We start from the raw sequence: 25,394 nt of genomic DNA, 5'->3' as shown, positions 1-25,394 counted from the left end.
TTTGCGCCCTCCACGGTTCCCAACCTCCCTCGTGTCCTCTCCAAATGGGTTTGCCTAGCCATACTCCAGGTCTTCACCAGTATTCCGTATGCCCTAAACCCAACCTGAACACTTGGCCTACAGAAGACCCAAACTGAAACCGCCCAGCGAATCAGAACCCAGCGAGTCAGCCCCCAAGGCGCCTGCGCAACCCCGGCCGGCACGCGTTGGTGACGTCACGCGCGGCGCCAACTCCGCGCTCCCAAAGTCTCCGGAGGCCGACAACGGAGTATCCGTGGATTTCTCACACCGCGCAGCTTCGGGCACAAGGAACCTTTTCCGCCGAAATTTTGCAGAGAGAGCCTCCTCGTGGCTGAGAGCTGCAGGACAGAGTGAAGAGAGGGAAAGAGTGAACGACGCTGAGGGAGACGTCATCAGAGAGCACCGGAAGCGGCCCGACAATGAAGAGTAAGGGGTTGAGGGCCGCGATGTTGGTGTGGGATGGGGATGTAAGGGTCGGGGACTTGGTGCTAGTGGGTGAAATAAGTCAGGGCTACCTGACTACAATGGGAATTGTCACACCTTACATAAAAGGTGACTCGGTCTGTGAGCTAGGATTTGACTTCAGAGTAGAAGGCAGGTGCTCCCGGAGACTGCTCAGCGCCTCGCAGTGCTGGAGCAGGAAGGCCCAAGAGATTGGCCTCATCTAGCCACTACCTCTCTGGGTGACTGCGGACCAGGCCCTGCAGCCCTTTATCACCTGTTGACCCACCTTTGTCTGGTGTAAAGTGCTGGGAGCTGCTGGGGAATCATCACGAACCCAAGGCTTTAGGATTTGAACCGAGAAGAGATATACCAGGGAGGGGAAGCAAGCACCGGGGCCCGTTTTAGGCAAGAGGGCATGGAGATCAAGATCAGAATTTTGATTTCCACCTCTGCCGCCTCCTACCTATGTGTTCAAGTTAAAGTGTCTCAACATATCTGAGCTTCAGTTTTCTCGTGTGCATAAATGGAAATAACAATTTTAAAAGAGTGCTTAGGCCGAATGTAGTGGCACATCCCTGTAATCCCAGCGACTCAGGAGGCTGAAGCAGGTGGACTGTAGGTGTAAAGACAGCTTCAGCAAGTTAGACCCTAAGCAGCTTAACAAGACCCTATCTCAAAAAATAAAAAGGCCTGGGGATGTAGCCTAGTGGTCAAGGGAATCCCTGGGTTCAATCCTGAGTCCCCCACACCTCCACGCCCCGCAAAAAAAAAAAAAAAAAAAAAAAAAAGGATTGCTTAGAAAGTGAATTTATACCGGTGATAAGAGTCAGGAATGAGTCCCATTTCCCTGGTGTGAAGATTAAACACCCAAAAAACTCCAACACAAGTGTACAACGCATCTCAGAGCTGGGTGTCAGAGGAAGTCAGGGTGTCCTGCCCCTTGCATAGATTTTTAGATTTCCTTTGTTCTCATGCTCCCTTTCTTCCATTATCTTGCCTATGTGACTGGGGACCAAAAGGTGGAGTGATCCAAGAGTGAGAAAGTAGCCATCTAGGAATACAGGCCCGAAGAGAGTAGCCCAGGAGGCATTTGTTAACTATTGCTTGCAGGGAGAAACAGTTCCCTGGAGGCAGGTAACCTTGGCAACCTTGAGGGTGCAGGGGAAGTGTCCTGAAGGTATTAGTATTTTATTTCAAAATAAAATACTTTACTTTCAAACCAGCCTCTATCTTCCCTATCCAACCCAATCATTTATTATCTACATTGACTGTTCTTCCCCCCCCATAATGAGACATAAAATATATGTGCCATTTTATCAACTTCCTAGCAAATAATGAGTGTTTGATAACTATGTATTGTTGCAGAGAGACTTCCAAGTCTAATGCTAGACATTTATGACAGTTGAAATTTCCAGGCCCTGGAAATGCCTACAAACAATTTATAATTTCCATCTCCCATTTGAGGGATAATTGGACTCTATATAGAACTTAAAATCTCCTTGATTTGCTTGGGGCTGGAGTTGTGGCTCAGTGGTAGAGCACTTGCCTAGCATGTGTGAGGCCCTGGGTTCAATCCTCGGCACCACATAAAAATAAATAAATTAAACAGGAGATCCATTTACAATTAAATATATATATATATATATATATATATATGTTTAAAAAATGTACTCAGGGAAGCACAGAATGCCTGGTTGAAATTATAAAGTGTAGCATGAATTTAGTTTTCTAGTCATTTGGCTCTTTTATTTTATTTTATTTTTTTAGTTGTAGATGGACACAATATCTTTATTTTATTTGTTTATTTTTATGTGGTGCTGGGATTCAAACCAGGGGTCTCACTTATGCAAGGCAAGTGCTCTACAACCCCAGCCCTCATTTGGCTCTTATGCTAGACCTTTATCCCAATTTTATTCCATTCACACCTGTTCTTTGTTCCCAATACACAGTTTTCTTTTTCAGACAAGGAAGAAAAAGGAGTGTAGAAGCTTTTAGAAGTTGACACCACATTGACCAATATATAGAGTGACGAAAGACCACTATATTTTATCAGTTCAGGATATGATCAATTATATATATATATATATATTTTTTTTTAATTTCATAATACTAAAATGTGAAAAATCTTTCTTAAACATCAAGCAATCAGCAAAATGTAGTATTTCTAACCATGCACAACCCGGACAGCTATATCACATTACTTTTAAATGAGTTGCTTATTTAGACATAGTGAACAACTGCTCAAAATTCTGACTTGTGTTTTTTTTTTTTTTAAAGAGAGAGAGAGAGAGAATTTTTTTAATATTTATTTTTTAGTTATCGGCGGACACAACATCTTTGTTTGTATGTGGTGCTGAGGATCTAACCCGGGCCGCATGCATGCCAGGCAAGCACGCTACCACTTGAGCCACATCCCCAGCCCCCTGACTTGTGTTTTTAACTAGACAACTTTAAGGGTGGTCCAATAACATGCAATATCATCTGCATACTTGTTAGAAATGTAGAATCTGGGAGTAGGGACCCAAAATCCATGTTTTAATAAGATCCCACACTTCTTAAACACATTAAAGTTTGAAAAGCACTCTTTTTAAATCATACCCTTGGAATATCTAGGACAGACATTGCCAAAGGGAAGCAATCCAAGAAGGGTGGGAGGTGCTTGCTCCATGGTGGAGCACTTGCCTGGCATGAGCGGGTCCCGGGGTTCAGTCTTCTACCCCACCTCCCCCCCCCCAAAAAAAAAAAAAAACAAGAAAACAAGCTTTGCTTCACATCTTCAACCTCTGAATGAGCATAGTTATTTTCATAATTAGAAAAACCTTCAATCTTTGAGCCATATCTAATAGATCATTTCTTCTTTTTTTCCCCCTTTCATCCCCCAGGTGTGATCTACCGTGCTTTTTCTCAGAAAGAGGCAAAAGAGTACGATGTTCAGGTACAGTTTTGGGGAGGAGGTCCAGGAGCAACAGAGGCAGTGGTGAAGAAGTCTTGGTTGTTTCTAAGCCTCTAGTGCTGGTTTAACTGTACTTGCCTGCATTTACTTCTCATCTTTCTGGTAGACATCTTTGACTACATCAAGGTCTGTTGTGCCAATGTTTCCATATGCCAGCCTCCTTTCCTGTTGTGCCAAAGTCAAGTTTAATGAACTTGGACTCCTTGATCTTTTGTCATCTCCCACTACGTAGGGAGTACTAGGCCATGCCCATCTCTTAACTACCCTGATGAGCACTATCATTTGACCTTGTCACTGTACTCCCTTCACTCCTGAAGAAGGTGTACAAATCACATTTCATAAGAGGAATTTACAGATTATATTTGGATGTTTCAACATGTTTGGTTATTTAGGCAAAAGCTCTATTTTGTGGCTCATAATAAGACCTTGAAATCAAGATTTTGAAAGACCACTATACCTTTATTTTGCTGCTTTATGAAAGAAAGACCACGTAGGTATTTAAAAGAATTTTTTTAAAAAAGGATCTTCTCATCTTTAGTAATAATGATAATGAATTCATTTCTAGTTAGCGTCTAAAAGTATAAAGCTGAAACAAATGTTATTCCTGCCATCCTTACTGTGAACCACCTCTCCATGAAGAGATTTTGACACATAAGTTTTCATCTTTCATTTAACCTCGTCTAGTATTTATAATCCAATTCGAGCAAGAAGAGCCAAGCAAATGGCCAAACCAAAAGGCAGGTCTTCAGTAAAGAGTACTGTCCAAGACTATAGCAGACCAGAGGGCAGAGACACCCACTGCCCGATGAGTAATAGATTGCTGGAATTCCAACTTGAGAGGCAGTGACAATTGCAGTTTTTTAAGGAATTATACACAATTATGGCAGAGGACAAAAGTCCTCTCTAAGAGCAAGTGCTCATTCATAGTACCTTGACTCTGTTGCCTCATTGGAGAAAGTGAGCCAGGAACCTGAGATGCACTGGACACCTTTCTTCAAGGAACAGATCACTTAAAGACTAGCCACACTGAACACAGGGCTGGATACCCAAGGAAAGAGGACTGTGGTGTGGGCTCAGTATGAGAATTCCTACTTCCTGGCCACCCTGAGGTTCTTAGTTTTGCTCTATTCCCTAGTTTTAGGTTCCTCTCCCTCACAACATAGCTTGATTCTACTGAAGTCTCCTTCATATGGTTGGGACTGAATAAATATCATTGTCATACATTTTCCAAGCTTTGCTCCCTGCTGAGGATGAGAGAAGTCTTTTTCTAAATAAAAAGGCTTTTTAATCCTTAACAGAATAACCTCAGAGAAGCAGGACAGGAAGTCAGTGTTTGACATGATGGTTAAGTGTGACAGACTCACAAGTTGGCATATGGATGTGACATCTTGATGACTGTGGGTAGCAAACACTTGGCAGATAAAGATTGTGTGAGCCTCAGTGGGTAGACAGATGGGTCAGCGAAGATGGTGGCTTTCGGGAGTGATGGGTGAGAGTGTCTGGCGTCCTGGCAGCCCAGAATGATGAGTACTACACCACCCTGTCTCTGTGCAGCATCAGGAAGCAAGTCAGGCAGAGGCCTTTGTGAGGGCCTTCCTAAAGCGGAGCATGCCCCACATGAGCCAACAAGCTTGTGAGGATCAGCTGCAGCGCAAGGCTGTTGTTCTGGAGTACTTCACCCGCAGGAAGCGAAAGGAGAAGAAAAAGAAATCCAAAGGCCTCTCCGCCAGACAGAGGAGGGATCTTCGGCTCTTTGACATTAAACCAGAGCAACAGAGGTGAGCCCTGCCTTTGTTTTGCTGTCCTATCCCTGCCAAGTCTTGAAGTAGGCAGGGAACGCAGTGGCTGGCTAAGCAGCTTCTGCCCCACTTAATTCTCCATCTTCTCCACAAGGGGGCAGCCTTCCTTTACCAATTCATACTGTGTTTGGGTTTTGCTTTTAATAGCAAGGCATGGTGAGACTGAGGACTCTTCAGTGTTTGGCTTCTCTCCTAGCCTTAACTAATAAGATCAGTGCCATAAGTGAGTCTGTTGCCTGTGGCAACAGGCTGTTTGTCTTTTGGCTTTCTTAGAAAAGAAGAACTGATATTTCTTAATATATAACTCTTTGTAGCTTTTAATATCACTCTACAGAATCACACATTGGGGTTTTATTGCCAGAGAAAGATTCTGCCTACACATTTTGAAAATTTCTGAAAGGAATGTATCACCATCTTGTGGGAGGACATTTTCCTCTGGCTGACACTCTGTCTCCCTTTGGCAATAATTCTGAGTTTGTGTGTCTTGGGACTATTTATAGGCTTTTGCTTGGAGATCTATAGCCAAATAGCCTCCCACATTCCAGAAGACAATTTAAATATGTCATTTTGACCATGGCCCCTCTCAAGAAACCAGCAGCAGGCTGTGGGTGAAGGAGGTGATTGTTACCTGCCCCAGGGTTACCTCACTGCTGTCCTCACAAGTAGAGGTCATTTTCGGCTTTCAGTTTGTGGTTCTTGTTTCTCTAACCCATGGCCTCATTCATGTAAGTAGATTCCCCATGAAACACCAAGACAAGTGATAATAGCCTTGGAGGGAGGCCTTTGGGGACTCTCACCTGTTCTCTTCCCTTCCCACCACTTGCTCCATCGCCTTCCAGACAGACCTGTTACCTTACAGGAGTACCAGCATGACAACTAGCAACTCCTGTACACCGTGGGCTCCCTAAGTTCAATAATATGTGACAGATTAGCTTTCAAATTCAGTTACTTAAATAATACTGCAGTCATTTCTCTCTCATGAGAAGAACAGATGAATGGCACCCTGGTAAGGCAGCCAGTCTCATAGCCATCAGGGACCCAAACAGCACATTATTGCCTGTAGATGTTCCTCAGGGTCTGGGATGACTGCTGAAGCTCCAGGTGTCATGGCTGTTATCTAACCAGCAGGAAGAATGACAGGGCAAAGAAGGGCCGCTCCTTTCTTTTCTCATTAGCAGAAGCAACCTCAAAAAGGTCTACCTTCGAGGAAACCAGTGTTCAAGAGATAAAGGTATCTGATTTTAGTTAAATTGTCAGCAGTGGAATTAGGATTTACACCCAGTCCCTAATGGTTCCAGGTCATCATTATTGGCATGAAGTCAAGCTCTGTGTTATTTGAACATTATAACAACAAGCTAATGATATTGCCTAACTTTTCACCTGTTTCTGACTTGATCACAGATACAGTCTTTTTCTCCCTCTGCATGAACTCTGGAAACAGTATATCCGGGACTTGTGCAATGGTCTCAAGCCAGACACGTGAGTTGGTTTTTGAGGATTTACCCACTGGAATAGATCCCAAATCTTAGGGTAATTGTCAGTGCAGCCTTAGGAAGCAGCTGTCTGTGTTGCCTGGCTGCAGAAGTTTGTAGACCTGTTTGCTTTGTTCAGAACTCTTCATCATGGTATAAATTCAGGGCTTCTGTTTACCTTGTAGGCAGCCACAGATGATTCAAGCCAAGCTGTTAAAAGCAGATCTTCACGGTGCTATTATTTCAGGTAATTTGCTTAAGAGCACCTGGTCATCCAGATGTTCATACTATCACTCAGTAGCAACATAGCTCTTACATTGCCACATGGGTTCCTCAAAATATCTCCAGATTATCAGCATGGTCATAGATGGTTATAGCTATCTGGGCCTATTCTGATCTTGTTGGACACATTCTGCACACACTCTGTGGGAATTTATACATGGCCAAGAATCTTGAACACAGAGTCCCTTTCAGCCTGTCACACGGTTTCCAAAGTCTGCTGTGACTGACAGATGGTTCTGAAGTTGACATCTCCAGCATAGACCTTTTCCCTGAACACAAGGCCTGGTGTCCAGTAGGAACTTCAAACTATGTATTCAAAACAGAACTTTTAGTCTCCCCTCAAGTCAGCCCCACCCTGGTCTTTCCTATCTTAATTAATAGAACTACCATTTACTCTGGCTGTTCAAGCCAAACATGTAAGAGATATGCATGTTTCTTCTTTTCTAATTCTCTTCTAGTCTATCAGCACATCCTAGTAGCCAAATCTAAACCACCACCATCTGTCCTGCATTTCTTCAGGAGCTGCCTAACCCTCTCCCAGTGGACACACTTCCCCAGATCACACAGCCAAAGGTTTTATAACAGAAATCAGATCATGAAGGGCTACAGGTATCGTTCAGTGGTAGAGCACCTGCCTAGCATGCTCAAGGCCCAGGGTTCCATCACACACACACAAAGGAAAGGGAAAAAAAGAACACATCAACTCATGTCTCTTCCCTCCTTTAAACCTCCCAAGAGCTTTCCATCCTTTTTGAGTAAGTCTGCCTCCTTACTATTGTCTGAAAGGCCCGGCTTACTTCCCTTGGGCAGTAGTCTAACCACACTGGCCTTCTTTCTGCCTCACTTCTTTGGACTTGCCTCTGCCTTAGGGACCTTGCCTTTGTTCTTTCTCTCTGCTCAGAGAGTTATCCTGTGTGTTCATCTACTGACTGCTTCTTATTATTTAGGCCCCTTCTCAGATATCACTTCTCCTGAGGGTCTGCCATTGCTAAAAGTGGCCCCTCTACCTTCTTACTCTGTCCTTATTTTCTTCAGAGAACTTATTACTGAGAAAATATATTTTTCTGTGTTTTGCCACACATTCCCCACCACCACCACTGTTAGAACATTGAATGAGAGCAGGATCCAGAATCATCTCATTCAGTGCTGTGCTCCCAGCACTACCTACAACTGTACCAGGAACATAGTAGATGCTTAGTGAATATCTATACAGCACCAAGTCAGTGGTCAGGACAGGTGAAGACCCTGCTGCCTATGGTGGTGACTCGCCTGACATTGCTGACTGCTCTACAGCAGGACTCCCATTCCAGTCAGAGTTCAGGAGATCCTGGGGAATGCACAACAGGAAGGTGTTCATTCAGATTCTGCCAATGACAATTGGCTCCATCAGAAAAACAGACATTGGGCATTGGTGATGCTGAGCACCTATGACCTCTTGTCTCCAAAACCCTTCCTCAGACCCTGGTGTCCACATGCATTCCAAAGGGCATCTCATAAGAACAACCCAGACAAAACAAAGCTCCAGGGCAAGGATTTGGGAAATCTGACTTCTCACTTGGGTAAGCTGTGAAGCCTCTACCCTCTGGGTGCTTCCTTTATTCTGTTGCTAGGTCAGTAAATGGAACCAGCACCCCCAAACCCTTGAGGACTGGCTGACTGGCTTTTCCAACACCAGAGAGGCCTGAGGTTTCAGCTACCTTTCTCATTTGCAGTCACAAAATCCAAATGCCCTTCATACGTGGGTGTCACAGGAATCCTTCTACAGGAAACAAAGCATGTTTTCAAAATTATCACCAAAGAAGATCGTCTGAAAGGTATGTAACCATGTCTCTAAGGGTATTATGGACTGTGGTCTCCCTACCTGCTACCTTATCTCTTTGAGGCTCCAGGAGTTCCATTTGTCCTATTGAGTCAGGACAGATTGCAGATACTTAGCAACTCTACATTCCTAGCCTGCAGAGCCCACCCCTGCCCATTGGGCCTCCCAGGAGGCATTTGTGTACCTGGCCAGCAGCCCCGACTGCTTGTTTCTGTCTAAGTTCTGTGTGGGACCCTCCATCTTCCAAAAGTTGCTACCTTCCAAAGGAGTAAACAGATAACGGAGGACCATGTGCCTGGAGAACTCCTGTGCCTGGAGTTCTGAGGACCATGCTTTTTGTGGTGACACTTAGGATATCATTATGGCCAGCATTGCTCAAGCAGGCACATTGGGTCTGCCAGAATTTCAGAGATCCCCACCTCCTTCTCTCTTGTTTTTCCAGCACACACTCTACCACTAAGCTACACCCCCAGTCACTGTTCCTTCGTATGTTCTGCTAAACATTATAAACTTCAGAAAGTGGTGTGAAAGTTTCTCCACTGAGCATAAGGCCAAGAGCCTGTCTGAAGGTTATGTGGAAAAACCTGTTTCTGCAGTTGTTCTGGGAGCTTCTTGTTCTGAGAATTTGGTTCATAGCCTTTGGCCCTGAGAATTAGGTGTTGAGTTATACTTAGAATGTGAGTCAATTGGCTGTATGACAGAATAACCACAGGTAGTCATGTGCTGCTACCTTGGTGGGTTTCCCTGTTTCCTATTTTCTTAGCTTATTTTTTTTAATACATGTGTTTTGTGAATAACATTCTACATAAAATTGAACTTACCACTGGATTTTTTTTTCTCATCCTTTTTCTTCTCCCCACCCTAACCCAGTTATCCCCAAGGTAAACTGTGTGTTCACAGTAGAAATTGATGACTTTGTTTCCTACATTTATGGGAGCAAATTCCAGCTTCGGTCAAGTGAGCGGTCTGCCAAGAAATTCAAAGCAAAGGGAATAATTGACCTGTGAATTATTTGCCACTTTTGACAATTGTTTGTGACACCTGAAACTTGGAAACACCCTACAGACCACCTGTCAGTGAAGAGATTCTGGTAGTAGACCACCTCCACCCAAGGGAAATGAGAGTTAAGAACATGGAGTAATATGGGAATATGCACAATGCACTGAGTAAAGAAGTCAGGGGACAGAGGTCTATTTCTAAGTGATCTTAATTTTATATTACTCTCATGGAGAGAAGAGAATAGCAGAGAACACACCAGGATTAACCCTGCTTTATTTGAAGAGTGGAACTATTTGTTTATTTCTTTTTCATATTTTTGTGTTTTCTGAATGTTGTATGATGATCACTTCTTCATGTTGTAATAAAATATACATGTATGCATAAACATTCCTGGGCTGGGGCTGTAGCTCAGTGGTAGAGCGTTTGCCTTACACGTGAGGCACTGAGTTCGATCCTCATTACCACATAAAAATAAATGAAATAAAGATATATTTTAAAAAAGAACTATTCCTGCAACTCACCAGGTTGAAAGGGAGGGGAGCCACAGAGTTATGCCATCATGCCCTGCCTTTCACATTGGTGCAGCACATCTTTGATACATTACTTTTAAAAGTACCTGTCATCAAACTCACTGAGCTAACTAAGGTTTATGTTGCAGTTTAAAGAAAGTTATGAGAGGGCTAGGGATGTAGCAGACAAAAAAAAGGAGGGGAGAGAGGGAAAGTTGAAGAGGAGTGAGTGATGAAGTTGCTAAGTGTCTTAAGGCTCATTTCTTTAAAAAAAAAACTGGTGTTTTTTTATTTGTTTTAATTAGTTACACATGACAGTACAATGACCTTGACATATCATACATTTGAATCACATGGGTTACAAAATCTCATTTTTATGAGTATACAGGTTGTAGAATCACATTGGTCATGCAGTCACATATATATACACAGTAATAATAATATCTGTTTCATTTCTTCAAGGATTAGAAGAGGAGTGGGTTACTGAGACAAAACACTAGGTCCCTCTGTGCTTACTAGCAGTTGTTCCAGTACAAGTAACTTAAACCTACAGTTTGCATTCTCCCTCCTGAGTCTCCTGGGCTCCAGAGGCAGGTTAACTGCATCACTTTCCAAGGTCTCACCTAGGAAAACCGAAGTCCCCAACACATGGCACCTTTCCATATCTTAATACCATTTGCTGTTGAAAGACTTGGCTTTTCAACCTGACTCCAGCTCTCTGTGGCCAGTAGACAAGGCCCTTCTACGAAGGGCCAGAGGAAAAACAGGCCGGGGGGCAAAGTACCAATGGTGTGGGGGACCAGCCTTCCAGTGGCTGGTGCTGGGAAAGCCACATGGGTCAGAAACATGGCTCGGGGTGACAGATTGTTCCTTCCCTTTAAGAAGCAAGTGTCTGTTGACCACCAAGGTGAGGGCAGAAGCATCCCTGGTGACATCCAATTCATGTGCTTTTTCTTAGCCCAGGAGAAGCAGCGATGCCAGAAGCTTTGCCTTCTAGTGTCTTCCACCCAGACCACACTGGAAGAGAAACACCAGGGTGGAGAAGGGAAGTGTAAACACTGACTCTGTGACAGGAGAACAGAAAGACCTAGCTCTGTGACACTGCACCTCCTGGAAGCTCAGTGCATCTGCAGTTCCACGGGACCAGCCTCGCTGCTTGGCCCTGCTTCCATCCAGTATGTTGGGCCCACTGCTCTCCAGGATGCTTCTGAGGCAGTGCAGGTGCTCTCTCCAGTTAGCACACAGTCTTTGCTGCTATGGTGCATGGACTAGGGGACAGAGCTCAAGTGCCAGTATAACCTTGGACAGGGAACCTGGCATAGTAACTACAAGGCCTCACTGACTGAGAGCAAAAAAGCTGGGATTTGAACCTAATAGCCTGGCTCTAGAGCTGTATTTTTTACTGTAGAATGGCTGCAAAGAAGAGAAAGAGAATGTGCTAAAGTATATAATATACTGTCTTTACTACCTGCCTTCCCACTAAGGAAATGTCTGCCTTCAGTGCAAAGTAGCTTCTGTTCTTCCAACCAGCTGAAAGTGCCACATTTGTAACAGCGGCATAGGTGCTATAACTCCCTGAGCCATCCTGCCCGTTCCCACCCCTCTGCAATGTAAAAGGCATCCAATGTTGTGTAAATACACAGTTGCTTTCCAGAAAAGTTGTTGGTACCACTTGCCATGTGAAATCTGTTTTTCATTTGGCGCAGACTCAAGTTTCTGTGTGAGTGGCTGTATAATTTGTAGACTTCTCTCCCACTCTGCCAAAGGAGACTTGGTGAGAACCCTCACCTGCCACAAAGCTGTGGCTGTGCTTGCTGGTTTCTGGGATGTACTTTTGTCTTCTTGGCCCATCCAGGGGCTACCAGGTCCCAGGCACTAAGGTCTACATCCTCCTCCCAGGCAGAAGAGGGCCAAGTCAGGAAGGGCACAGGTCTTGATGAAGCTACACAGAGCAGGAGCATGGATCAGGGATGGCCATGTCCCCACAGGCTGTGACTCAAGCCTTGTCGCAGTGGTACTTGGCAGTCTGATCTGTGTCTAACCAAGGAGCAGGACCCTAGTAGAGGCTGAGGCCTTGAAGTGCAAGCCCATGTTCCATATAGCTTAGTCTGCCTCTTGTAAATCATGCACCAGAAAAAGTGCCAGAGAGGCCAATGGGGAGAAAAGGTGGCTACCATCTCCAAGTTAGGACTTAGGAGGCTTCTAGATCAGGAGGTGTCAGCCCAGAGACCCACTGTTCTCCAGAGTGAGCAGGCCCTGAGGCACTTTTCTAGTTCCCAGAGCCATCTCTGAATTGAGGATTAGCTGCAACACAGAGCACCCAGGGGACAAGCCAGAGCCTCTCTGTGGGGAGAAAAGCAACTGGAGGGTGCTATCAGTCTGCTCAAACCTCCATAACAAAATATCATAGACGGTGCTTCAGCAACAGAGTTGTTTTCTCATAGTTCTAGAAGCAAGCAGTCCACAATGAAGGTGCTGTCAGGATTGGCTTCTAGTGAGGCCAGAAGAAGTCTTCGTGGCTTGCAGACAGCCAGCGCCTTCTCACTGTGTTCTCATGTGGCCTGTCATCTGTATGCAAGGGGAGAGAGGTCTCTCTAGTGTGACTTCCTCTAATTAGGACATTGGTCCTGTTGGATTAGGGCACCACCCTATGACCACATTTAACCTTAATTGCCTCTTTAAAGACCCTATTTCTTTCTGGGCATAGTTGCTTAATGCTTTTAATCCCAATAATTCAGGTCTGAGGCAGGAGGACATCAAGTTTGAGGCCATCTTAGCAATTTGTAAGACCCTGTCTCAAAATTTAAAAATAAAAAGGATTGTAGATATAGCTCAGTAGTAAAGTGGCCCTGAGTTCAATCCTTAGTACCAAAACCAAAAACAAACAACAACAACAACAACAAACTAACCCCAAATACAGTCATATTGTGAGTTTTAGGGCTTTAATATACGAGGTGTTAGGATCACTAGCCAGTTCAATTTCTAGACCCTGAGCTCCCATTTCCACTGAGTTATATTACTTGCTCTTTCAATAACTTAGATTCAGGGCTGCTCCCTATAGATCCTAAAACCCTTGGTTTGCTAAGTTCCCCTTTATTTTTGCAAATGCCAAACTCTTTCTCCCTTATTGTGGGAGGAAATGTATACCAAGGTGGGCAACGTGAATGAACCAAGGAGGCCCCTGGGAGGATGTAGCTCCAAGCTTGGGCAGCTGTGGGATCTGAAGAATGTATTCAAACCCAGGTTCAGGACAAGAGGCTTCAGGATCATCACAAATTACCCAGGAAATCAGTGAAAGGTTCATGGGGGGTCTGTCCACTGATGGGAAGAAGGTGTGTGGCTGCCAGTCTCAAACCCATAGAAGATGCCTAAGGTTCTGCCCAACTCATTAATGGAAGGAGATAAATAGCAAGAACTGCTAGGAAAGTTTTAATTCATGGGGCAGATTGTGAATTCTGCTGATCCATTCAAGTCCTGAAGTCTTTGGGGGTCTTAGGGTAACCAACTGCTAAGTGGGGCCATTCGACTAGATCAAATTTTCCTAAAATGAGATCTTGGAACTTCCTGCATCCAAGTCTGCAGAGTGCAAGTCAAAAGCAGCCAGATCCTGTGCTGTACCTCAGACCTACTGCATCAGACTCCAGGGACAGGACCTAGATAGTTGTGTGTTTATCTAAGACCCCAGCTGTTTCCTTCAATCATTGGTGTTTGAGGACGGTGGACTCCAGATGGTGTCTAAAGTCTCTTCCAGCTCTGATGTCTGGACTGTGATTTAAGATTTGGAACTCTTGGGCCAGCATTTTCTGGATGACAGAAAAGATCATCAAATGACTGATCTCCTAGGTTCTGAAAAGTAAACATGAACATTCCTCCAAAAAGCCATAAATTATGATAAAAAGCTTTCTTTCTGGACAATGGCTTTAGTGTTAATTTAGTTTGCATTTCTTAGCTATAATGCCTCATTAAGACATCTGTTAAATGTCTATAATATTAATTTAATAGAGGGGGTTCTAATAGAACTGTATTGGAATTGTCCATTTAATTAACCTCATGGGCCTTTAATGGATGTCTTAAATAGACATCATTAACAAGAGTGTTAGACAAATTAAAATTAGAGTCAATAACATTCTTGGTAATTTTTCCTGAGCTGTGAAGGACGAGCATTGCTAACTAGACAGGCGCAGAGATGGGCTGCACACAGAGTAGCGTCAGAGCTGCCATCCCTGGGGGAATTTGAATGGACAGGCCCCAAATGGGGTTCACCATTCTGTGCCCTGGTCAGCTTTGCCTAAAGAAGACGATACTCTCCAGTCATAACAGGAAGCTCTCAGGAGAAAAGATTTGCCCTCCCCTCTCCATATGCCTTTCACAGAAAAGGTTTTCTCTCCTGGTCCATCAGGCTGAGCTCCTGGAAGAGGAGGGGTTTGGTGAGGGAGGAAGATGAGGAGGCTATAGGAACTTGCCTAGAGATTCTCACTAAATACCAGATGTCTACAGTATCATGGATCATGAGGTGGTATCATGGAGCAGGTGAGATGGCATAGACAGGGATAGGGTAGAATTGATTGGGGTGAGTGGGTTCAGTAGGATGAGATGAGATGAAATGGAAAACATCACTTTTCTTTTGCCTCTGCCCCTCCATTGAACAGCTCTCACTCAATTGATTCGTCTTTCCAAAGTTAGTAGTCAATTCTCCATCTTGATCTTACTTGGCCTTTCTCATCAGCATCAGTCATCATTAATTGTTCCTACACCCTAAAACTCCTCTGAATCCCCATGCTCCCAAATTTCACTCACTTCCCTGACTGCTGCTGCTTAGTGTCCTTGGGTGGATTCTCCTCTTCCAAACTTCCAAATATTGGTATGTGCCCTGAGCTCCATATTTGGAGTTTTTGTTATTGTTGTTTTTGCTTTTGTACTAGGAATTGAACTCAAAGGTACTTCACTATTGAAGTTCTTATTTTTTTATTTTGAGACAAATTCTCTAAGTTCTGGAGGCTGGCCTCCAACTTGCAATCCTCCTTCCTTGTCCTCCAGAGTCACCAGGCACACAGGTATGCCTGCTTTGGAATTCTTTTCCACATTCCCTCCATAGGTGGTCACATTCACATTTCCAGCTAGACTTAAGACTCTCACAATCATGTTGTCAACTAGAGTTGAATATGTAACTTTGTTTATTGTCTTTGTTCCCCTGATTAGTATATAAGCTTCTTAAGAATAATGACTTTATTTTGATCAGTGGATCACCAATTATCTGGAAACATATCTGACCTGTAATAGGTTTTTGAGGGAATAAAAATTCCGTTCCCCTGACATCTGCACTTGGATATCTAACGAGCATCCCCACTTGAGGGCCTCACCCAGAGTCGTGGACTTCCCCCTGCAAATCCACACCCCTCCATTCCCACTTCAGAAAATGGCCTCATCATCTCTCCGTTACTCAGCTGGCAAAACCAGGAGGCATCTTCCAATCCTCTCTTGTGCTCATGCCCCCAATCAATCTTTGGAGGTCTTGGTGGCTCTCCTCCCAGCTCTTCATCTTCCCTGCACCAGCCCTCCTCTGCCTGCCATCCCACTCCCAGCCACAGTCCCTCACTGGCCACGCCACATGACCTTTGGAAACATGACTCAAATCAGGCCACTCCTTTGCTTAAAAACCATGAGCAATCTCTCACAATTAAGTCATGCCCCTGACCAGGGTTGCTGAGGCCCTCGCCACCTGCTACCTAGGCCATCTTGTCCCCCTCCTCCCCTGCATTCTCTTGCCACACTTGGAAGCCTCCTTCTCAGGGAGGCCCTTTCCCTCCTAGTTCCCCCCCAGCAACCCTTCCATATCATATTACACCATCTTACACCTTCTGAAGCCCTTCTCAGTAGCTGACAATTTTACCTGCTTGTTTAATGTCATTTTCTCCCACTAGGATATAGTAAGCTCCATGAACGCTGGGATGTTGCCTACCTCATATTCCATTGTAACCATCATAAACCCCATGTGATGCAGAACATGGCTTTTCAAACTTTGTAAATGTTCAGTAAATATTTCTTGTCTGACCAAAAAGGAAAAAAAAAATAAGACAAAGGTTGGTTCTGATAGTGGATAAGGGTTGGTGCACACAGAAGCCATAATGCCACCTAGTGACCTCCATCTGGCCCAGTCAGAGCCCCAGGTGGCTTGTCCACTGCAGAGTAACACCATATCCTGACATCAACATGCTACCCCACCTTTCCACGCTGGCCAGCACCCTTGCCAGCAAGAGTCCCCAGGTGCCAAGAAAGCCTGCATCATTGGAGCCTTCCTCTGCTGCTATTCATACTGATCAACCTATACTCTGCAAACAGCTGTGACATGTGACCAGTGCTTCTCTGTCCTTTTCAGTTTCACCCACTGAACCCCAGGGTGCAGGTGTGCTGCCAACACTGAGTCAGGAAACCCCAGTTCAAGGCTCAACTTACTCTTGACCTTAGTTCCAGCAGCAAAGATGCAAAGAAAAGGGTTGTGGCATTTATTGTGGAAACATTTAATCTACACAAACTAAACTTCACCCTCTGCTAAAAAAGAGAGAGGGAGAGGGAAATGATGTTGCAGCTAATGCTGCTAATGGCCCTGCCTTCTGCTCAGTGGAAGCTTGCTTTGCAGTGAAGGTGAGATGGGAAGCACCCTTAGTTGCCCTTGGTCTCCCCGAAAAGTGTGTGATTACAATGCTTTTTATGATTACATGGGCCTGAAGCCAGTACTATACTAGAGAGGCTTACACCAGCCAGCCAATAGGTGCATCTCTTCCCAACTCCACATCAGCAGCTTGAACCTACCATGGCAGTATTTACACCACAGCAGATACCACGTGCAGAAGTCAGGGCTTGTTCAGTATTTACCACCACACCATTGCCCGAAACACACAGAAGCTACTCTATTCACAGCAGAAGCAGTGAACAGAGTAGTTCCCTCCGCGGCCCAACTCCTGGTGGAACTTGAGGATCTGTCTCCCCAGTGCCCTTCCTGCATAGGACTGGAGCCTAAAGGGCTGTCATTGTCACATGTACCTCTGTGACCTGGGGGCTAGAAATATGAGTGCACTTGCTGGGTGAAAACACAGCACTATAAACTTTGTATCCATGTGCTTGTATGTTATACTTCAATTAAAAATGTTATTTGTAGCAGTGGGTTGTGGCTTAATGGTAGAACACTTGCCTAGTACCTGTGAGGCACTGGGATCCATCCTCAGCACCACATAAAAAAATAAACAAATAAAATAAAGCAGTTGTGTCCACCTACAACTAAAAATATTTTTAATGTTATTTGTAAAGAATAATTAAATCTATTTTGTGAATGTTTTATAGGTATCTGAAATGATTTTAGCATTTCGCTGGCAAATCTTGTTCTTTAACAGCAGGACCCAATTATCATAATGGCCCCTGCCTAAGAATCGCAGATTTAAAGCAAGAAAACTCAAAGTCCTAAGAAATGCAGTATGTCACCAAATTCACAATTTTATTGTCTCCCCCAGCCTCTCAAAATAATGACTTTTTCTCTGCCCTGGACCTCTGGGGACCAAGAATTCAGCAACACTTCAGTCACGAGGGTGTGGTTGCCACAGATCTGCTGGTTCCCACCCATGTGAGGCTCACAATTTAGTGGGTAGGATGGTGAATGGCGGCTGTGGGGTGGGACAGGGAAGGGAACAGAGCTTAAGTCAGTGGTCCCTGGCAGATGTGGAGATGAGCAAGCTTCCCTCAGGACCTGACCTTAAGACAAGATTTCAGAGCTGAGCTGGAGTCTGGTGGGCAAAGGAACCTTCAGCCAGGAATTAAGGTTGGGGGCAGGACCCAGAGGGGAGAGCAGCTGAGATGCAGCTGGACGTTCAGGCACTGGGCAGGGCAGCAGGAATCCAGGGCAGAGGTGGAGAAGTAAACCAGCAGAGCCAGAGTAAGGGCCAGGAAACCTCCAGGAGGCACGGCCTGTGGAAGACGCCCGTGGCCTGCAACAGGGTTGACATTATATACACAGAAACATGATCAAGGCCTCAGGGACTCTGCCCCTGTCCCCTTGAGCCTCCATCTATCACAACCAAGTGGTCTAAGGAGGGCCACTAGGTGAGAGGGGGTTGGCACCAGCGATTTGGGCTGTTAGATGGAGGGGCAGGAAGCTGAGGCTGGCAGGGCCAAGGAGCGGGGCTGAGACTGCTGCTGAGGTCTCCTTGGAGAGGAGTGGGTAGGTAGGAAAGTCCGAGGGGAAGGAGCCTTGGGCAGCCAGAAATTAGAAAAGCAAGCAAAGCCAGGACCAGGGAGAGGGATGCATGCAGGCACACAGCTGGGACGCTGGAGGGCTGGGTCCTTGCCTGCTCAACTTTGTGACCTGAGGCAAGGCACCACCTCCTGATGCCATGTTCTCTCTAGCATCGTGAATAAAGCACAAGGATGAAGGTTCACGTGTGTGGGGTCACACAAAAACTCAGAGTGCCAAGATGACAGTATCATCTTCCGGACATACAGGACCAGGTGTTTTGCCAAGTGGTTCCCTCCATGTCCCAACTCCTGGTGGAACTTCAGAATAGTCCTGAGATTTGGGCATTAGTGGCCCAATTGCTAGCCAAGGACATGAATTAATCCACCCAGGATCACGTAGCCAGCAGGTGGATCATGTGGCTTTGCCCCTCTCCCCAAATCGGCCCTCCTTCCAGGACTTGAGGAAGGCTCCCTTTCCCTCAGATGTAAAGCCCCATTGCCAGGATGAGAAAAAGACTATTTTTTTTGCAAGGCACGAGCCCCTGCCAACTTCTGGCTCCTGGCGGTGTTTGCTGCAGAATTTAAAGACTGCAATAACTATTGAACACCCTATTATCCGGCTGCCTAATTAATGTAAATGATAGTTACAGTCCGCTCACGAAAGGCTTATGTTTCTCTGAGGAGGCCCTGCCAGCCACCTGGGCCCCATTCCAGGGGCTTTATGGTGGCAGCCCCATTCTGGCTTTGTTGAGTAAAAGGTAAGTCGTGGCCCTAAATAATGAAGACAGAAGGGCTCGGGGGCTCCACAAAATAGGACAGCTCCGACTGCAGTTCCCAAATCAGACGACAGAGTCACTACCACACAGGCTCCTTCCCTTCTGACCTGGAGGCTCCAGTGCTCCCTGTGGCAACATCTCCAGGCCTCCCACAGGTGTTCCTCCCAGTCCCCGGAGCATACAGTAAAATCTTATCTGAGTCCTTCATGGACTGGCCTTTGCCCCGCTCAGCCCCACCTCACATCAGCCTCCCTCTCGTCCTTTGGCTCCTGGTGAGGGGACCAATTTGACCACATTTTGCGGGAACTGTCCTGGTTTTATCACAAGCCTGGGCCAACAAGGCAGCTGGGCATCTGTTCCAGCCCCACCAGCCTACAGTGGTCCCAGGAAAGTTGTCCAGGATGGTCCCCCCCCATTCTATGTCTGTGTCTTTATTCATTCAAGTTGCCAGAACACAAATACCACAGACTTAGGCACCTTATCAACCACAGAAGTTTATTTCTCACAATTCTGATGCAGGGAAGGTTATGATCAAAGTGCTTATAGATTTGGTGTCTGGTAAGGGCCCTCCTCACAGACAACCATCGTTTCACTGTGACATGAAAAAGGGGTGAGCCATCTCTCTGGGGCCTCTTTTATAAGGGCACTAAGTCCATTCACGAGAGCTCCACCTCTGTGATCTCATCATCTGCCACAGGCCCCGTTTCTTAATGTCATCTCATTGGAGATTGGATTTCAGCATGAGTCTGAAGGATCTCAAGCACTGAGTGTACAGAAGGCTGACTCCTGGCCCTCCTCTGAGGACAGACTGACTGCCGCCTTCTGGAGAGAGACTTTCCCAGCCACCCTAACTCGGTCACCCTCCTCTCCCCAGTGTTGAGGAGCAAAGCTGGCTCTCCAGGCCTTGCACTGACTGCCCAGTCCTGCTCTTCTCTACTCCCTGGTGGCTCTTGCAGGAAGGTTGGGGCTGGCCTTTCTGAGGAAGAACCTATATCCAGCTCAGTGCAGCTGCATTCTGGGTGCACATTAGAATCACCTGGGGGGTTTTCAGGACAATATCAGAGCCCAGACTTCAACAGCCAGTCCGAAACTTAGACCAGAAACCCTGGTGGGGGAGCCTGGCATCTGTATGCCTTTAATTAGCATGACATTGGGCACATCCTTCACTCTGAGAATCCGTTGTAGGGACAGCGAGGCACAAAGTAAGTGCTCATTGAATTTGCTCTGTCTTGGCTCTTTCTGTTGTTGAATGGATAGGATAATCCATGACCTCCAAGAACAAGTCTGAAAAACTTGAGCTTTGAAAACTGTAGTGCTTCAGCATCCTGATACATCCCCTGGGTCTCCAAGGTGATCATGGTCACTCCTGGGGCCACAGGCCTGGCCAGATGCCCCTTCACCTAGAGACCTGGGACCTGTATTTGTCATGATCCTTCTGCGCTGTGCTGTAAACCTGTGTCTGCCTCCTTGTCTTTGAACTCTTGAGAAATTCACTCTGAGACCCAGGGCTCAGCACAAAGGCTGACTCAGTGCAGGTGCTCAGAGAATAAGTGAATCAGTGAACATCCCCACAACTGTGTCATCAGGCACTTGTGAATCATTTCAGGGCCACCTCTGGCAAGACTGTGCTTCTGAGACATCTCCCTTGACTGCCGGACCCACGGTCTACATGCATGCCGGGTCCACGTCTCAGCACGCCTTGCAGTTACAGTGCTTTGGGCTAATGTTTCCAAATTGTGCATCACAACTTCACTGGCTCTTGTCATTAATGTAGCTGGAATATGACCTTGAATAGACTACAAAATAAAATACCAAAATGAATTGCACATAGGTCAGGTCATTTGTTTTCCCAAATTTCATTTCAGTTATATGTAAAAATGGAAGTCTCTAGACATCAGGGAGCAATGAATCAGGTTTGTTCTAGAAAGTTCTCTAACAACTTCAGGCACTAGGGACAATGATAAGTGAAAAAATAGGAAAATGGTGTTCAGAAGAGGGAGGGACAAGCCTGTCAAGTCACAGGTTGACAGGGTTGGAGCCGGACTCCAGGTTTTCTTACTCCATTACCCTCTGCAGAAGCCCATGATATATCTGCTCTGTCTCAGGAGCACCAAGGTGGCCTCTTTTACACTGTGGCCCCATGTGGACAGGTCTCTCAATTGCTCTTCCAGGAGACACTCACTTACTTTGACCTGTGGCCACTGGGTAAATCAGTTGAGACTGTTTGAGTTGCAAGAAACAAAACCCAACCCAAGCTGGGAGAATTTTAAAAACCCCAAAATTAAAGGGTCAGAGTAGAACTGCCTTCAGGAATGGTTTGATCCAGAGAATGAAACAACATCCTCAGGACCCCTTCTGTCTCACCTTACCTTTGATCTGTTTTTGCCTCCTTGTTCAGACAGGTTCTCCCTTCATAGCTTGAAGATGTTTGCTCAAACTTTGCATTCCCTCAGTCTATTATTGAAGCCTAGCTAAAAAAAAAAAATCCTAGAATGTCTTTGTCCTGCTTTTACCCTTAATGTCAGGTCCCCATCCCTATGGTGACAGAGTACATCACAGTGTACCCTGGTTAATCATCCAGGGTACTGATTCACCAGGCCCAGGTCACATGCTTCTGCCTTCACAACAACCTGGGTTGGTTGTCAGGAAAGGGGATAGACCTCTAAAGGAAATCATGGTGCTATATTTAAAAGAAGGGAGGAAAGATAAAACCATGAATGAAGGAAAGATGGATACTGGGCAGCAATAATAATGATAATAATAACAACAACAAAAACAATAACGATAATTGCTCACTTGAACACTTGAAGTAAAGAGAAACACTAGAAATGGAGGAGGGAAGTGACACAGAAAAGGGAAGGTAGCCAATAAAGGGAGTGTCACCCACCAAGTTCCTGGGGGCAATGGAGCTGGATTCCACTGGAACTTTGGGAGACTGCATACAACGCCCACCTCAGTTATCCCTTAGGAAAGGTGAGGGAGCTGGGGATTTATCCACCAATGCCAGTTGGTCCCAGAGGCGTCGATTCTCTTTCACTTCTGAATCACCATGCAGATGGACACAGGTGTGTCCTGGAGTTTTCAAGGCTGCCCTCAGGTAAGCAGAGGCAGAGAGTGGCCGTTGAACTTCAACTTGCAGGATCAGGGCCAGGAACCAAACTGCCTCCTATAGCTGTAACATTGATTGAGCCACTACTGGTGCTCTATGGGTAATTCCTTCAAATCTTTGCAATTACAAACATCCAAATCTACCCATGAGCCTCAGGAATTTGGCTTCAGCTGACAAGATGGGATAGCAGGAATTTGAACCCCGATCTCTGACTCCGAAACCACCGCTTTCCCCACAAATCTCTACAAATTCAGCAGGGTAATTCTAGACCACTGTCAGGCCCTGCCAACAACAGAAGCCACATTAGAGCCCCTCCAGCTGCCTGCCTTTGCTGATGGTCACTCCCTGAGGCCCCTATCCTGGTATCCCTTGGGCCCAATGTGGCTAACAGTCAAAGCCTCCACTTTTGCCACCGCAACCTTTTGCAGGGTCTCTTCTCCAGAATGTTTTTCTGCAGATGCTAATGAATGACCCTTAAATATTCCGGAAAAGGCTGCCTCTTTTTGAAGTGGCTCAAGATCTCTGCTCCTGATTACAATCTTTCAAGAGCTGATTTTGGCCACTTGGCTCTTATTTCTGAGTGATGATGGGCATGAGAGGAGAGGAAAGCCAGGAATAGAAGAGTGTTTGGGCTCAGCTCTCCTACTGAAATTGCAACCCCAGGAGGCAAGTTTTTAGGCAATCAGAATTGTAGATAGGGTAGAAAAGAGAACTCTGTTTTCTTTTTAGTTCTATGAACAAGTTATTCCAGTTTGTACCCCAATATAAGCCACGCTCGTTTCTGCATAATCAGGACTTGTCATGTAAAGGTTTGCCACATTTTCTCAGTGATTTTACTTTATCCATCGGAACAAAATTATTTCTAGAAGTCTCATCCTTAATTTTCAAAATTAAAGTCCCATGGGAAAATGTGATTTTGAGTTGAAGAAGTGTATATTACTTGAAATTTTAAAGAAGTCCTCGCTTCTAAAGTGAGACACACCTAGCTAACTGGACAAAGGCATAATTGCAAAGTGGATAATGAAAGACCCATGCAGCAGCTGAAAATCTCACGGTGTATTTCTAGTTTGACTTTAAAAATGTACTATCCAACATTAAAATAAAATTAAGAAATTTTGTTCATTAAAACTGTCTTGCCAGACATGGTGGCACATACCTGTAATCTCATCAGCTCCGGAGGCTGAGACAGGAGGATTTCATGTTCAAGAATAGCCTTAGCAATTTAGTAAGGCCCTAAAGCAACTTAGCAAGCCCCTGTCTCAAAATAAAAAAAAAAATCAAAAGGGCTGGGGGTGTGTCTCCGGAGTGGTTAAGCACTCCTGGGTTCAACCCTTGGTGCCAAAAAAATACAATAAAACAAAAAACCAAAAGGGTTGGTGAGGTGGTTCCGTGGTAACCTGTCCCTGGGTTCAATCCCCACTACAAAAGAAAAAAAAAAAAACACTGCCTTATGGGGCACAGTGGCCCGCCTTTAATTCTAGGTGCTCAGAAAGCTGAGGCAAGAGGATCATGTCTCTGAAGTCAGCCTGCTCAACTTAGCAAGACCTTGACTCTTAGGAAAAAGCCACAATCGAACAAACAAAAATCTCACACTGCCTTAAATGAGAAAAAGACAAGCCACAGAGTAGACATTATATATGCATATATGCAACAATAAAATCATACACATAGTATTTTTTAAAATTCTCACAAATAAATAAGGAAAAGCAGTTAAGACAATAGAAAAAAATGGGCAAAATATCCAGATAGCCAATAAGCATATAAAGAAGAGCTCAACTTTATTTGTCTTTGAAGAAACTCTAATTAAAACCATCATACATTATTAGTATAAAACTTCAAAAAATGGCCAAAATGTAAAAATAAAATAATGTCAAGGTCTAGGAAGAATTTGGAGGAACTGGAACCCTCCTGTGCCCTATTTGGGTATTCAAATTGGACAAACACTTTGGAAAACCATATGGCCATCTCTAGAAAAGCAGAAAAAGACATCTTCTCTGGTTCAGCAATTCCACTCTCGGATAGTTACCCATAAGAAACGTACCCATATGTTCCCCCAAATACAAGTATGAGAACGTTCATAGAGAACTATTACCAATATCCCAAACTGTAAACCAGATGTTCAGCCAGGACAAATGGACAAATAAAGGAGGGTAGAATATTCATATAATGGAAATCTACATAGAAATGAGAAGGAATAAACTGTTGCTCACTCAACGTGGTTAACTCTCACAAACAACACTGAGAGGAAAGAAGACAGGAAAAGACACAGTATCTGGTTCCTTTGATATAAATCAAAATACAGGCAGAGCCAGGCCTGGCTCATTGGTGAGATGGTTGTGGGGAGGGTGCTTGAGTCAGGCCCTCTGCGCTTGCTGAGAGGTTCTGCTTCTTAATCTGATGTGTAATCTTAATCAATACACCTGGGCATGGTGGCGCACACCTGTAATCCTAGATACTCAGGAGGCTGAGGCAGGAGGATCTTGAGTTCAGGGCCAGCCTGGGCAACTCAGTAAGTCTCTGTATCAAAAGAAAATCATAAAAAGGGCTGGGGATCAGCTCAGTGGAAGAGTGCTAACCTGGTAAGCCTAGGTGAGCGCACACTGGGAGAGCACAGAGGAAGAGCCCTGATTTTGGATTCAGAACTGGGAACCGCACTGTGGGCCACCCCTGATAAACCTTAGGGAAGCATATGGCTTTCAGTCTTTAGAGACTCACCTCAGGGAAGGCGCCGAGCCTGTGCCTTTAGTCCTGTCATACTTGAATTTCCCCACCTCCCCTGCCATGGCACTTGGGTTGTTGCACAGTTCAGAGCTCTGCTCATTCTCACCCAGGCCCCCTCCGGGTTCTGTCGTCCTCAACTGTCTCTTACTCCCCATGCAGCTAGTAGCTAGCTGCGTGACCTTTACCCAGTGAGAAACCATAGGGATCTGGATCCTTCCAGAACATTCTCCCTGCTCTCTGCAGAGTCCCACGGGAAAGAAAAGCCCA

The 25,394-nt window shown here is 45.3% G+C and overlaps 1 protein-coding gene across 2 annotated transcripts; it reads left to right on the top strand.

The window, feature by feature from the left end:
- Nucleotides 1-189: 189 nt before the first annotated feature.
- Pop4 (POP4 ribonuclease P/MRP subunit) lies at nucleotides 190-17,453 on the top strand. Of its 2 annotated transcripts, none has more exons than XM_040279290.2 (7): nucleotides 190-447; nucleotides 3,348-3,400; nucleotides 4,973-5,196; nucleotides 6,619-6,696; nucleotides 6,875-6,936; nucleotides 8,684-8,785; nucleotides 11,257-17,453. In XM_040279290.2, the coding sequence occupies exons 1-7, from the start codon at nucleotides 441-443 to the stop codon at nucleotides 11,358-11,360; spliced, it is 630 nt and encodes a 209-aa protein (XP_040135224.1). In that variant the 5' UTR covers nucleotides 190-440; the 3' UTR covers nucleotides 11,361-17,453. The 2 variants fall into 2 exon arrangements, with proteins under 2 accessions (XP_040135224.1, XP_005330705.1); XM_005330648.5 differs by lacking the exon at nucleotides 11,257-17,453 and adding an exon at nucleotides 9,661-10,176 and having other exon boundaries at nucleotides 192-447.
- The last annotated feature ends 7,941 nt before the right edge of the window (nucleotides 17,454-25,394 follow it).

Source organism: Ictidomys tridecemlineatus, chromosome 15, assembly GCF_052094955.1.
Source record: "Ictidomys tridecemlineatus isolate mIctTri1 chromosome 15, mIctTri1.hap1, whole genome shotgun sequence".
In the NCBI taxonomy this organism is placed as follows: domain Eukaryota; kingdom Metazoa; phylum Chordata; class Mammalia; order Rodentia; family Sciuridae; genus Ictidomys; species Ictidomys tridecemlineatus.
Note: the sequence above shows the minus strand (reverse complement) of the source record. Positions and strands in the feature narration are given on the sequence as shown.

What these genes read in the sequence shown, in the direction of transcription:
- Pop4 (XM_005330648.5), top strand. An exon ending in CAAAAGAGTACGATGTTCAG is followed by an intron (nt 3,401 to 4,972) that starts GTACAGTTTTGG and finishes GTCTCTGTGCAG; the next exon opens with CATCAGGAAGCAAGTCAGGC. An exon ending in AATGGTCTCAAGCCAGACAC is followed by an intron (nt 6,697 to 6,874) that starts GTGAGTTGGTTT and finishes TTTACCTTGTAG; the next exon opens with GCAGCCACAGATGATTCAAG.